Here is a 13982-nt window from a genome sequence, read left to right as displayed (position 1 = left end):
TCCTTTCTGTGCTTGCCTGTTCCCCGGGTTTTCTCTGGTCTTTGTTCACAGTCCAAAAACATGCTCAGGTTTGGGAGATGAATGATAGATTAAAATCTACAGTATTGTTTGTCAAAATTTCCGAGTCCTTGCATTTGAGCAGACAGTCTGACAGCAGTGTCAAACTGTCCCTCACATAAGTAGCAGTGGGTAATTTATTAATAAAAAAGTCCCAGCTGATGTGTCAAAGACATAAGAAGTGAATGATGTCTGTCCTCTTTTGCTGTTTGTGATGTGGAACTGGCAGCACGTTTAGGAGATGTGTCCAAAAAGACGTTTCTGAGGATGTAGTGACATTTGGCTTCATTACAGGTGTTCTCCCAGTCACTGTGAACACGGCGGCGTCTGCACTCAGTCCTGGACGGCCTTCCAGTGTAACTGCTCAGACAGCGGCTACAGCGGAGCGACCTGCCACAGCTGTGAGTCACATGACGATCATGACTGGATACGAAGCACTCTGTGGGGATTAAAAAAAAAACCTGACAGGGGCAGCTGAGATGTCACTGATGAAAAACAAATAGTAGAGATTGGACAAATTCATGGAGCATTACAGTAACACATAAACTGGGAGAAGTTATTTGGAGTTATTTCTTTTTAATTCTGTCAATGCTCAACAGATGTATTGTCAATATTCTTATGGGGTTTCTAGGTAGATGTTTGAGATTAGCACAAGTACATTAGAAAATAGCTAAAATACACCTCTTGGCGCTTGTTATTTGAGAACTGAAGCTCCCAAATACCTTAAATCTAAACTGATGGTTTCTTTATGAGCTTTGTCTGTTAAAGGTCAAGCAGTGCAACTATTTTTGCAACCTTGATGTCAGTTTCTCCTCTAAAACATACAATCGAGACAGTCCGCCCTCAGTCCTCAAGGCCGATATCCTGCTTATTTTTCCATCTAGCCTGACCTTTCTGCTTCTGAGGTGTGGCTGTGGCACAGGGGGTTAAAGCAGATGACCTCTGATTGCTGGTTTGGTTCCCACTCGGCCCACCAGTGAGTGTCCTTGGTGGTCTAGTTATATTCTTGTTTGGAAGCTCTGCTGCCATCAACGTATAAAAACGGGACTGACAGAAGTGGGATTGGTCCTTGAAGAACCTGCATAAGGGACAGACAGACAATCTTATTCCCTTTGGTCTGTGCATCTTGCAATCAATAAGACAATAAATTATCTATATAAAATGTACAAATGATAAGTAAATAAAAAGTGCATCATCTGGTCAATGAAAACAAGAAACTAGATGTATAGCATTACCTGTGATAATGCTAGTGTGAATGCTGTAAGCTGAATGTGGCTGATGAACATGGCTGAGCTGGTAACTGAAAATGCTGAAGCTGAAAGGATTCCAAAATATTAGTTAAAAGCCAAATTAGCCAAAAACTGAAAAAAACGTCTAATTTTGCTTAAACAGCTAGCATAATGCTAAAATGTTAGTTAAACTCAAATTGTGCCACATCCCCCCCCCCCCAAAAAATGGGAAAAAAAGTCTAATTTTGACAAACAGCTAGCATAATGCTAAAATATTAGCTAACTCAAAAAAATGTAAAAATACTAAATTAGCCAAAAACAGCTAGCATGTTGCTAAAATAAAAGCTAATTCAAAATTATCCTTAAAAAAACCCAGTAGTTACTGAACATTTCAAAGTTTGAATTGTGTCTCCAGCTGAAAGTACACGGGAGTTCACACGTTTCAAAGTGCACAAAGCTTTAGAAGCATAATATCAATTTCTTATTCATTTCCAGGCATATTTTGCTAAATATTTCAAAAACCATTAAGTTTTTAAATGACAAAACTACAAGCAGTAATGTCCTGAACGAGCTGAGCGTTTTGATAATCTTTGATAAGATTACTGAAATCGTTGAAAGTGTGATTGAGTTTTTACGTGCCAAAAAATGTACCGAAAGAAGCAGGAGAATCACTATTCTGTGAATGCTTTGAAGCACTCACACAATTAATACCAATTAATTTGTTACAAAACAAAAATCAGTCACGAAAACAAGAATATAGACTAATAATAGTACTGAAATTGTTAATATCAGAATAAATAATAATAAATATGTATTGATTAAAACTAGGGCTGTCAGATTTGTCGCGTTAAAAACGCATTAATCTGACATGTGCATGACGCCGACAATTATTTTGACGCATTAATCGCGGACTTTCTCATACGTGCTTTTCCATACCGTGCGCGCGGGCGTCCCGCCCTCCAACTCACCGGCTGCTCTCGCTAGATCACGGGCGGGTCTCCAACCACCGAGCTGCGAGCTAAAGCCGGCCGGCGCTAGGACCTGGAGAGCTCCTGCACCCTAACCCGGCTCCGGTTCGCGTCCAGTACCACGTCCGGTGGTACCGGCTCGCGTCCGGCGCCGCGTCCCGAGAGCTGCGGACCCCCGACGTTCTGAACAGCAAGCGCACCGGGGGACGTTTTAAATGTTCTGGAGGTTTAAGCGTGATCCAGCCCCAGCATAGCGGTCTGTCTGCCGGCATATTCATGGCGTGAACTCCGCTGGACACGTCGCTGCATCGAGCTGCAGCCAGAGAACGCGGCGGCAGTAACAGACTGTCAAACTATCCACAGAGTATCCCGCTTTTCTCAGTCTTTAATGTTTTAAAAACAAAAGTTCATTGGAAATGATAAATCTCTATTTCATTTATTACTGTAGTTCAGCAGAGGAGGAAAAGATTTGGTCCTGACAAAAAATGAACATGAAAGTGTTATGGAAATTTTATTTTTGATGTTTTTTATTTTATTTTACTGAACATTGATTGAAGTTTTGAATTTAAAATGTCCTTCACTTGCACTTGGGCTTTTGTTAGGCATTTTATGTTACAGCCTTTTATTGTTAAGAAAGTTTATCTCAATACAATGTTACAAAATAAAGTATTTCTGATGAAAACTATTAATTTTGTCATTCTTGTTTTCATAATTAATGTAGAACTACTAAATTCCACGAAACACACATTTTTTTCCTTAAAAAAGGCCAAATGTAAATTTGCGATTAATCGCGAGTTAACTCTGGAAATGCGATTAATCGCGATTAAAAATTTTAATCGCCTGACAGCTCTAATAAAAACATACCATGACAGCAGTACAGCAAATTTTATAAACATGCACAGTTCCAGCAAGTGCAGATTTATATTTTTAAACTATTTTTTTAGCTGTTTCATAGCCATGTTTAAATATGTAATGAATTTGGGTGAAAACAGTTCTGGAGTTGATACATGTCCTCAGCAGTTGACGGGGTGGAGAACTCTGAAAAACAAACAGGACATCAAGAATGGGCAAGTTTTATCTGGAACAATGTAAAGATGCCAGAGTTCAGTGTAAATTTGGCTGAATAATAAAATGACTCAAGGTTTTCTATGACAAATGTGGTCTGTTTATGTTTATTAAATGAACTTTTGTAAGCAAACTCTGCTTCTCTGAGGTGTTAATAATCCAAACCAGGGTAAGTAGTCCAACCGCCTTTGTTTTCTGTAATAAAATAAATATAAATAATATAATAAATATAAATTGTAAATAGCTTTTGGATATTCAGCAAATCCCTACAGCAATTTATTGAAGGCTAGCTCTGAAACTACGATCACACCGCCATTGAAAACTTGTGTTTAAGCGATTATTTCCGATGAAACGTGAAATGCGTTCAAAGCTCATGTTCGTCCATCACTACGCACATTTTTAAGACACTAATTGGGCTCTACTTACAAATGCTTCCATTGAACATGTTGAAATTTGAATTCTTTACGCTGAAACTCCCTGATTTCACCTTCAGAATCCACTGGATTTACATTATTGTGTAGTTTGAAGAATGAGTGTTATTTTGCTGTTGCTGGAAATGTCGCCGGTCTTAAAGGGTTAAAGTAGATTACATCACCATTTTCAGTAAAAAGCTTCAGCATCGTCAGCCACTACTTTCAGCAGAAAGCATTCACACTAGCATTATCGCAGGTAGTGCAGTTTTTCTAGTTTCAATAGTTTTACCTTTATCGCAAATGAATATCGGCTCCAAATATCGGTTATCGTTTTTCTTGACTACTAATTATCGGTATCGCTGACATTCATGGCTCCAAATAACTCCTTTTTCAGTCCAGAACCCCATAAGTTCTGCTCTGATCTCGCACAGTTACACAAACTTCTGAAGTAAGACGTATTAGAAGGAAAGTCAAAGCACTCCCAGATGAATGCGTCTGCCTGCCGTAGGCCCCAAAAGACTAATCTGCCCCTGAACACTTAGGGCAGGTGTTGAATAAAAAGACCTTTTCACATTGGAGAAAAGAAATAAACATGTGAGCAGACTACGGAAACCTTCTGATATAAGTTTGATTTATGGCGCCTGAGCGTTTTAGGATGCCTCGCCGGTGTGTGAGACGGAGCTGAGTGGAGGAAGACTTATTGACTTATGGAGGCAGAGAGGAAGAGGCAGGGTTGATAAAAGTCTGATCGTTTTATTTATTGAGGCCGTGTTTCCACATCAGTCATTGCTGCTGTCCCAGCTGGATTTATCTTTTGCTTATGGGCACTGCAGCACAAATAAAACCTCGGGCTATTTTTTTTCCTCCCTCTGATCAGGAGGCATTGATTCAGCGCTGATGCATACATAAGAAGCAGCACACATAAACCTCAGCAGGGTGTGATCTTCATCCCCGTCGCGTCCTCTGTGGGCCAGCTTGCTGCTGTTGATCTCATTGTCCCTCTTGCACCCCCTCCCACCCAGCGGTGTTCGAACCGTCCTGCGAAGCCTACAAACACAACGGCAACACGTCGGGGTATTTTCATATTGACGTGGACGGCAGCGGGCCGATCAAACCCCAGCTGGTCTACTGCAACATGACAGGTGACACACACACACATACGCTTTGGTTATTCGACATTAACATCTTATTTTGATGCTGTTCATTTCTCATTAAATCCCACATAAAGCCTCCATCAGTCCCCCCAACCGTGTCTTTGTCTGGTTTCCTCCCCTGTTGTTTGCAGCTGAAAGGATTTCTCCTGTTTCACCTCCTATTTGTTTCTTTTTTGAAAAGATTGTTTGTCACAAATTGTGTGTTTCCGATTTTCCTGTCAGGTCAACATGACAGTTTTGGTACACAGTTTGAGCTGCTTAGTTTTTCTTGGAAAAGCTTGGGGGGTTCAAAGCATGAATGTGTCAGCATATCGTCACATCCACCTGTGCCTTCACAGTGATGCTACATATTGCAGCAGTTGCTCGTTGAGGTCGTGCAACAGCGCTTCACATCCTGCATTTGTCTCAGTGTTGGAGTCGTCACTAAATGTGATACGTTTTAAGGTGCTCTAATGCTGCTTCCTTTACAACAAATGTGATTCACGTATCAGCATCCCATCTTTTTTTTCTTTTGATGCCACTTGTCCAAAAATGTGTTCATAAGTTTGACGCTCTCGTGGGAGAAACAACTATCTTTTTAGCTACATCTCCATTACCTGCTTTAAGACTAGAGGAGATGTCTCCTTCCAAGCCGTTGCTCCTCGTCTTTGCATTTCCCTCACATCGCCGTTGTGTCAGATCGACTCCGTTGAGTGTTTTAAATCCCAGGTCAAGACGTTTTTATTCAGGTTTTAGTTTATTTTAGTCCTCGTTTTACCATGTCTTATTGTGTTTTACTGTGTTTTTAGTTGTTTTATTATTGATTATTGGTTTTTATTATTTCTGTGTGTTTGATTTGATCTTATGCTCTGTAAACCACTTTGTGATTCTTTCAGTGAAAAGTGCTACAAAAATAAATATATTCTATTCAATTCTATTCCATTACACATGTGCACAAACTTTAATGTAAAAAAAAAATACCATTTCGCCAAAACGGGTTACAACAGAGGTGTGAAACTCAATCGCACACTGGGACCAAAATCCAAAACGCACCTTAGGTCGCGGGCTGAACAAGATAAAGGTTTATTAGCTCACTTTTTAGCACCTGTTAACACCTGTTAGCTCACATGTTAAGGTGACCTCTTTTTTGATATATAAACACCAATCAAGCTAAAAAAAAAAAAAAAATAAGCTGCTGTTGTGGGTCGTAACCAGTCAGCAACTATTAATCCTTTAAAATGTGGTCCAAGGAAGGACCAGTGAGGAGATCACTACCAGCTTTTGTGGATGTAATCATGTGATCTGATCTACTGAAGCTCAACAATCGGAAGTCTGACTGAATGCAGAGTTTGCAGATGAAGCTCATCAGCCATGAATTCATGGTTTTATGGGGTTGAATCAGAATCAGCTTTAAGTGAAAAAAAGATTGCAAGTCTGAAAAACTGACAATGTACATTTAAAAAAAGGGCAACTTTAAAACTGTTTTAAACTTGAAAGAACAAATTGTAAACTTGAAGGACATTTTACCAATTGACATGGCGTACAGTATTGATAATGCTCTCCAAAAGTTTGGTACATCAGTGGAGGGATGACCAGGAGACGCCAGCCACAGATGACATCAGCATAACTTCTGTCACTCCATGTCAATGAAGTCCTGGTAGCCAATGGGCTCTAAGCCCCACCCCCATGAAAACAAAATGTCCGAATTTAAACCAAAAGCAAAGAAATTAAAGATATGAAAAGCATACATTGAAAACATAATAAACATAAACGTTTACATTTGGTAACAGTTTCAGGTTTGTAGTTTTTTTAATTCAAAATTTTCATTCATTTTTTTTATGTACAATTTGAAAAAAATACAATTTTAAAATGTGTAAAATACATTTTTTATAATTACATTGTCCAAATTTTCAATTTATAAATAGGTTTCTCATTTCACTTTGCTGTAAGCTGATCCCGATTTGACCCCACATTGACCCCGGCTCACCTTCAGACGCTCCAGCAGTGGGAGTCACTGCCTAACAATAATACTGTTGCTTTTTTTAACATTATGTTAACGGTTGGACGACATCTACTAGAGCTTGAATGATACGGGGAAAAATACTCCAGCAGAGGCAGAATGATGGTTCGCTCCATGTTCTGCTGGAAGCTTTTGGCTCCAGCCGTCCATGAGGATTTTATTCTGAAATTCACAACCTACCTCAATGAATATTTACACTTTTTTTTTCATTTTGGATGAAAACAATATTCTCAAACGGCTTTACTGAAGTCCAAAACACCTGACTCAAATGTAACATGTGTTGGCCACGTTGGAAAACAGGCGTAATCCCACCCCCGTCATCAGACCTCTCCATGAGGACCAGCTGCTAACATCTTGGTAACTTCAAAGGTCTGATTAAATCATGCAGCTGCACACCACAGCTCCTTTGGTTGCCAAAAAACAGAGACAACACAGAATTTTGCTCATGATGAGAATGTTATGCATGAGAAGTGGATTCTAGATGTGGCTCGTTTGTAAAACGAATTAGGAAGGAAGCTGATTTTTTTTTCGTCAATATTTCCAGATTTTTTTCATTCGATTTAATGAAAAGTTCCTTTTACGCTTGTGAATTTGTTTCTTTTTTAAAATCTCCAACCGTGATTTACTGTAACAGGATTTCTGTCTTTCGTTCAACCGTGAGTTTATGGAGCTAAAGCAGAGTTTTCTGAGTCATTCACTGATTTTCTATCTTCCACTAGAGGAAAACACCTGGTTGGTGATCCAGCACAACAACACCGAGCTGACCAGAGTGCGTCCGTCTCCCGGTGTAAACCAGCAGGCAGTACGCTTCCAATACTCGGCTGAGGAGGAGCAGCTCCTGGCTGTCATCCACCAATCAGAGCACTGCCAGCAGGAGCTGTCATACCGCTGCAGGAAGTCCCGCCTCCTCAACACTCAAGGTATTTTGGTATATTTCACCTGACATGAAGACATGTCATAAAAACAAAAATTACAACATGTTGTGGGAGCTTTTTTTCTGCTTTTACAACAAAGTTTCAAATGTAAAATTTAAAGAATCTGCCTATTTTCAGCTACAGTTTATAAAATTTACTGAAATTTAACAGTACAAGAGGTCATTGAAAGCCTCTTCTAATCTTTTTTGTCCAACTTTACACCTTTTTATTTAAACGGATTACATTTCCATAAAAGCAAAGGTTATATCCAATAAGAATTTCTGTCCATAAATAATTAATGTTTTGTTTTTTCACCTTAAGCTTTCATATAATCTTCCAGCAAAATGATCTGGTGTTATTTTTAAAGCTGTAAGATCTCATAATTAAACTTCAGATTTGATCCAAATCCTTGAGGTGTTGGATGACTCGTGGGGACCTGGTGCATGGGAAACCACGGTTGGGTTTCCAGAGACGCAATGAGCTCCTTAGGCCAGACCCTTCATGCTACTGCCCATCTATGAGGGGTCCAAGTCTGGGTCTCCCTGTAACGGTCCTCACCCCGGATGAAATACAGGGTTGGGTCAGGAAGGGCATCCGGCGTGAAACTCTTTGCCAAACCAAATGTGTGGATCCGTGAAAGTGATTTACTGTGGAGGTCTCCTGACGGGATGATCCGAACTGATCAAAATCCTTCAAGTTTGTCCCATTTCTTAATAGTTGCTGTCAGTCTAGTGTTCATAGACAGGAAGGAATTTGCTAATTTATTTTTTTTTAGCATAAAGAAGGACTGAGATGGGTGGAGTAAATTAGTATGCCTGTGGGAGGGGCACCTGGTGGTAGACAAGATGGCGGTTGAAAATTATTAATTGGAAAAATCAATAACCCCACCACGCACGCCGCATATTTTGGTCAAAAAACACAAAAATAAACAACGACCTTTGAACCTTTACCACCTGAGATTTTTCTGTCAAAACCTTCAATGCTGTTTGACACACTGTAACTCCACACGATCACAGTAAATAAAGTAATCTGCAAAGAAAGGCGGCTTTACGCTCCTAAACAACACTTTGAAGTTGCTTTTCACAGATATGCAACACATTAGTTTTAGATCTGTCCAAATCTGCTTTTCTCTGCAGCAGAAATGATTCATGTTGATCATGTAAAGGGGTTAGCACAAGCTAACTGCGGTCAAACATAAACACTGGTCTGGAGCTAAAGTAAAAGTTTTAGCAGTTTAACAAATCTAGACGCTTTAGTTCATATCCTTTGATAAAGCGTTTACCCTCTTTTGACACATTTTAAGCTAATTCTGAACACCAAAAATTGTTTTAGTTAAAGTCTGAAATCTTGTGAAATTTCTGTTTCCGGCTAATGATTTTCAGCCGCCATCTTGTCTGGCACCAGGTCCTCCTGGCCTCTAGGCTACACATACCCCAAAATCCCACAGTGCGACGACCTAAATTTAAGTTTTTCAGTAAATTCGGCAGGTGGCTGCACCGCAACTTTTTTAATCTGAAGGTTGCATTTTTGCTCGCTGTGGGCGGCGGCTTTGGAGGTTCTAAGAAAAAGTGAAAATTTTGATGATTTTTTGATAACTGTCAGCGGCCACACGGGCACATTTAGAGGTGGCAGTCCAGTGACAGGCAGGTGGCAGGAAGGCAGCAGCTTGATAATTGACTGATAGGAGGGACTCCAATGGCTGTAAAATCATCTGATGATTGGCCGATTTCAGACTGCCACCCTCCAGCCACCCCCCTGCCCCTGTGCTGCCGTCCCACTGCCACCATCAGATTGTAGGAAATCATATGGTAGCAGCGTGGACATGCAATGAAATTGCTATGAAATCAAATAGTTTTGTTAATACGGTTAAACAAAGATTTATCAATGCTCAGAATGTATTAACTGAAGAAACATTTTGCAAAAACAACATGCGTTTGATTGGTCATGCAGTCTCCATGCTGCATACTCTCATAAATTGAACGTCTAAATGACTTATGAATAAATGTTGATAACAGTCCATTTATGTCAGAAAGAACAAAAACACGTTTTATCCTTTCATCAAAGGTTTTTGAGAAACCACTCATCCGTTTTAGATTCCTCTCCTGCAGCTGCTTGAAGCAGAGTTTAGTGAAATTCATGCGGTGAAGTGTTGTTTGGGTGTTCAGTTCGTAAAACGATGGCTGCAAACTGCAAATACAACAGAAAAAGAAAAATAAGCAGGAGGGGAAAATTGGCTCTATTGTGAGTTCACTGCTGCTTTCTGCAAAAAATAAAGACGTGCTGAGTCAGCAGAGACATGTCAAATCACCCCCCTGCCATCTCGGTTGCACTCAGAATGTAAAGAGACGCTCCTCAGTTTAGTCTGCCGTCTGCGGTATGAAAACAATCTATCCAGTCGGGCTGAGAACATCTCTGATTCTTCATGGGAGGCAGAGATGAACAGTTTCTATGCAGAGAAAAGCCGTACTGACAGACGTACTGGATGATAGCTTTCAACATGTACAAACCTTTTGTGCTGTTACATCTACAAATATCTCAGAAAATAGCCTTTTAATTGAATATTTTCTGGAGGTTTTTTTTACCATTTTGAAGGTAAACAAAACTGTAATAACTTGCAGGTCTGTTCTCAGAAACAGAAATCTGATTTATTTTCCTTAAATTAAAAAAAGGGATGATTCTTTATTATATTGCTTTTTCAAACATTTTATTGAGGAATAGTTTTTCAGTGTAAGTTTAAAAGAGAAATTACAACCATTATGTATATATACAGTATAATGTATACAATGTATTAACATAGATTTCTATTTTTTTGATTAGTATCTAGAATTAAATATGAACTCTATGGTCAGTTTTATTACCTAACAATAGCATTTCCAGTTCAAGACTAGAATTTTTTTTGTTTGTTTTGTTAACAGTTTACATTTTTTAAAATCTACGTTTCTGTGCTTATTGCCAATATTCACATTATTTGGTAAAATATCAGGTTAAAAGTTACAGAAAAAGGACATTTAAATTAATGGACCCTTATCACGGTGATGTCAGACAAAATATTAACATCACCGCCAGTCTGTAAAGTTACTTCCAGTGTTTGGGTTTAGAACAGCAAAGCTGACAACTGAACGCTGTTTAACACAGTTTTATGTAAATAATTAAAGGTAATCTTACCAATTGTGATGGAAATTTTTTGAAGTATAAACTGTATTGGTTTTCCTCTCTTAGATCATTCACAAATCAAAATACAAATTAATGATATCCTCCAATATTGGATGTTTTTTTGAAAACAACCCTTCATTTGAGCAGAAACTATTCTAATGGTTTCTATTGTGGATTATGTTATTTGCACGTATTTTTAGTGCCACATTGCTGGATTGCCCGCACGTATTTTAATGGCTTCCTAGGCTAAATGTACTTGTTTAACAGGATATTTTATTGAATAATTGTAAAAACAGGAATAGTTTGGCACCGTGGATCATTTATGTGGAGCTATTAAGCCACATATTTTAATCTTTCAAAATAAGAGCACCATTTTTTTTTTCCTGGAGATCTGACACAGTTATGAACAAAAGCAAAGAGGAGTGAGGTTAGAACCACGGCTGAGCTAACAGCAGCTCACTGACCGCAGTAGAAAACATTACAACAGGAATACTTTTGCTCTGTTTAGAAATGATAATGAGAACTCTAAAACAACTTTTAACTGGTCAGAAAAAATCTTTTGCAGCTTTATGTCTCATAGCCAAAGCTGTTCCTAGCGTCAGCTGGGGGAGATGGGGGGGAGGGGTGTCTGCTATGAGAAATCCAAAGAGGAAAACCAACCACTATTTTATTTTGGGATGGGGACCGTCATGAATTTTCCACAATAGGATACATCGGCATTAAGGAAACCCTGTGGCTCTCCGTGAAAGTCCCGCCCCACGACACCGCGGGAGGGAAACGGTGCAGAGAGGACAGACACGCCCCCACCTGTGAGCAGCCAACCTCAAATCCAGCTGGATCAAACTTCTCTCAAAAAAGGTGTTTTAGTATTTTTCACAAACAAAATAAAGACATTTTATGAGGAAAAAAATAAATAAACACAGAATTCCAGGAAAACAGTGAAATAGACAGCTGTGCCCTAACCAGAGAAATTCTTAATTTTGGGACTACCTGGTGTGACTTTAGCCATGTTTTTTTAGTATTTTCATTCAAAAACATATTGATTAGTTTGTTGATAAATTTTAGTTTTGCTGTTTTTATAAAATTACAATTAAAACCTTCATTCCATGTTGTAAAAACAGTTTGTTAAACTTTTTTAGGGTTTCCACAGTAAAATCAATCTAATTTTCCTGACAGAATTTTTTGTTTTTGCATGGTTTTATGTCTGGTGTCTGAATATAACGTGGAAAAATGACTAAATAAAGGTGGTGTTACATAGGAGAGGCTGTGCTGATTAAAATGATACCAAACAAGCAAACAGCTAGTCTTTTCAAACTGAAAATAGAGGTACATTTAAAAGTAGACACAAACTAAGTTTTAGACCATAGGTTGCAAAGGATTAAAAATAAATGCTCTAAATGTAAAATTGACTTTCATTGTGAAATTGTGATTTCATATTTGTAGATAATAAGTAGCCGAAATACTGTAACTTGAAAAAAAACTAATAATAATGTTGATTAACTGCATTTAATTTTTTCCAGATTTGCGATTTATTAGTTAATTTTTTTATTCAATTCCCAGCCCCAATTAGCACAGATTTAAAGAATAAAATCGTAATCCCCTTCATAATCAAACAAGCAGCATTCAATGAAGTACATGTAACTTTCGTCTAACTTTAACCAGGTTGTCAGAGAGAAATAATCCACGACTTGTTTTAATATAATCCATAGGAATTTAGGGAAAGAGCTGAGCTGCAGGAGGAATACTGACATTCATACATTCATACTGTTTTTTCTGTAGAAATTGGTATGGTAACCTTTTATTTATGCAAAAGTGTGTTACACGGCGTTCAGCTGTCAGCCGGTCTAAACCCGTAAACTGGAAATAACTTTACATACTACCGGCCATTTCGTGAAAAGGATCTATTGTGATAAAATTTTGGCTGAAATATACCCCTTCGACTTCCCTCCTAGCACCATAGTCGGCCGTCAGCGGTCAGATGTTCATGTTTTTGGTTAGGAAGGCAGCCAGAACTAAACGGAGGAAGAGCATGAAGCTCAGCAAACCAAAACAGTGAAGGTTGTGTTTCTGTGTTTCAGAGGGCTCTCCGTTCAGCTGGTGGCTCGGTGGTCCCAGTCCCGGTCGGGTCCAGACTTACTGGGGAGGGGCTCATCCAGGCAGCCGGCAGTGTGCCTGCGGCCTGCAGGGCAACTGTGTGGACCTGCAGCACTACTGCAACTGTGACGCCGACCGCGGCGAGTGGTACTGACCCGCAGAAACATTAGCCCTCCACCATCATTAGCTTGTGTTTTACAGGGAAATTCTGTCATTGTCTAAGAAGTCTCTCAAGGACAAGGTTTCCTTCAAACCATGATCCTCTGCGTTTCAGCTCGGATCTTAAATCGAGTGAAGATTAAGCAAATTGATCTGTAAGAGGGAGTAAAAACAATGCCTGTCCTCTGCTGCGTCAGCACTGCAGAGATAAGAGAAATGTCCTCGTCAGCTCTTTAAGATCTAGTCTTTGGGCTTTACACAACTTATTTCTTCATGTTTTACACAACAGAAACAACAAGTAAGCACAAAATCATCACAGACATGGAAAAAGTGAAAATAATAACTAATACAGGTCCCAAACTATGAAGTTGTTTCCCAGAGTTCAAGGACTTTGCTACATGTTTATGACTTATAATTTAACCCGGACTCGTCCTACAGAATCCCTGGTCTTGAAATTGTCCGTAAAAGTTCATCATTTGATTTTAGAAACTTTTATGTCAGCACTTACATCAAAATGTAAATCACGTTTGCTTATCAAGGAGCTGAACAAAGATCATTTTTTTGAGCATTCTGTTTTTTAACAGACTCTGGTGAGTGGAACCAGAGTAAGATGTCAGAGAAACTTTCTTACAGGATAATTAGTTTCACACAACATGGCCTCACACTCTCAGCATTTAACTCTTAAAAGTGAGAAGCAGGTGGATGAAAGGAGCAATCATATCCGTGTTAGAAGTAAGGGATAATACCCGACGAAGTGTGCGTTATGAGAAATTAACG

At 39.1% G+C, this 13982-nt stretch overlaps 1 protein-coding gene across 6 annotated transcripts in view; it reads left to right on the top strand.

The window, feature by feature from the left end:
• Positions 1 to 13982, top strand: part of LOC112152542 (contactin-associated protein-like 4) — a 203688-nt gene that overhangs the window by 142252 nt on the left and 47454 nt on the right. For all 6 annotated transcript variants that reach the window (XM_024282204.2, XM_024282196.2, XM_024282211.2 and 3 more), the window contains 4 exons: positions 352 to 458; positions 4755 to 4874; positions 7605 to 7805; positions 13031 to 13193. In XM_024282204.2, the coding sequence (XP_024137972.1) occupies positions 352 to 458; positions 4755 to 4874; positions 7605 to 7805; positions 13031 to 13193 (591 nt within the window). The remainder of the gene's footprint in view (positions 1 to 351; positions 459 to 4754; positions 4875 to 7604; positions 7806 to 13030; positions 13194 to 13982) is intronic.

This window comes from Oryzias melastigma, linkage group LG17, assembly GCF_002922805.2.
Source record: "Oryzias melastigma strain HK-1 linkage group LG17, ASM292280v2, whole genome shotgun sequence".
Classification (NCBI taxonomy): domain Eukaryota; kingdom Metazoa; phylum Chordata; class Actinopteri; order Beloniformes; family Adrianichthyidae; genus Oryzias; species Oryzias melastigma.
This window is presented reverse-complemented; position numbering and strand designations above follow the sequence as displayed.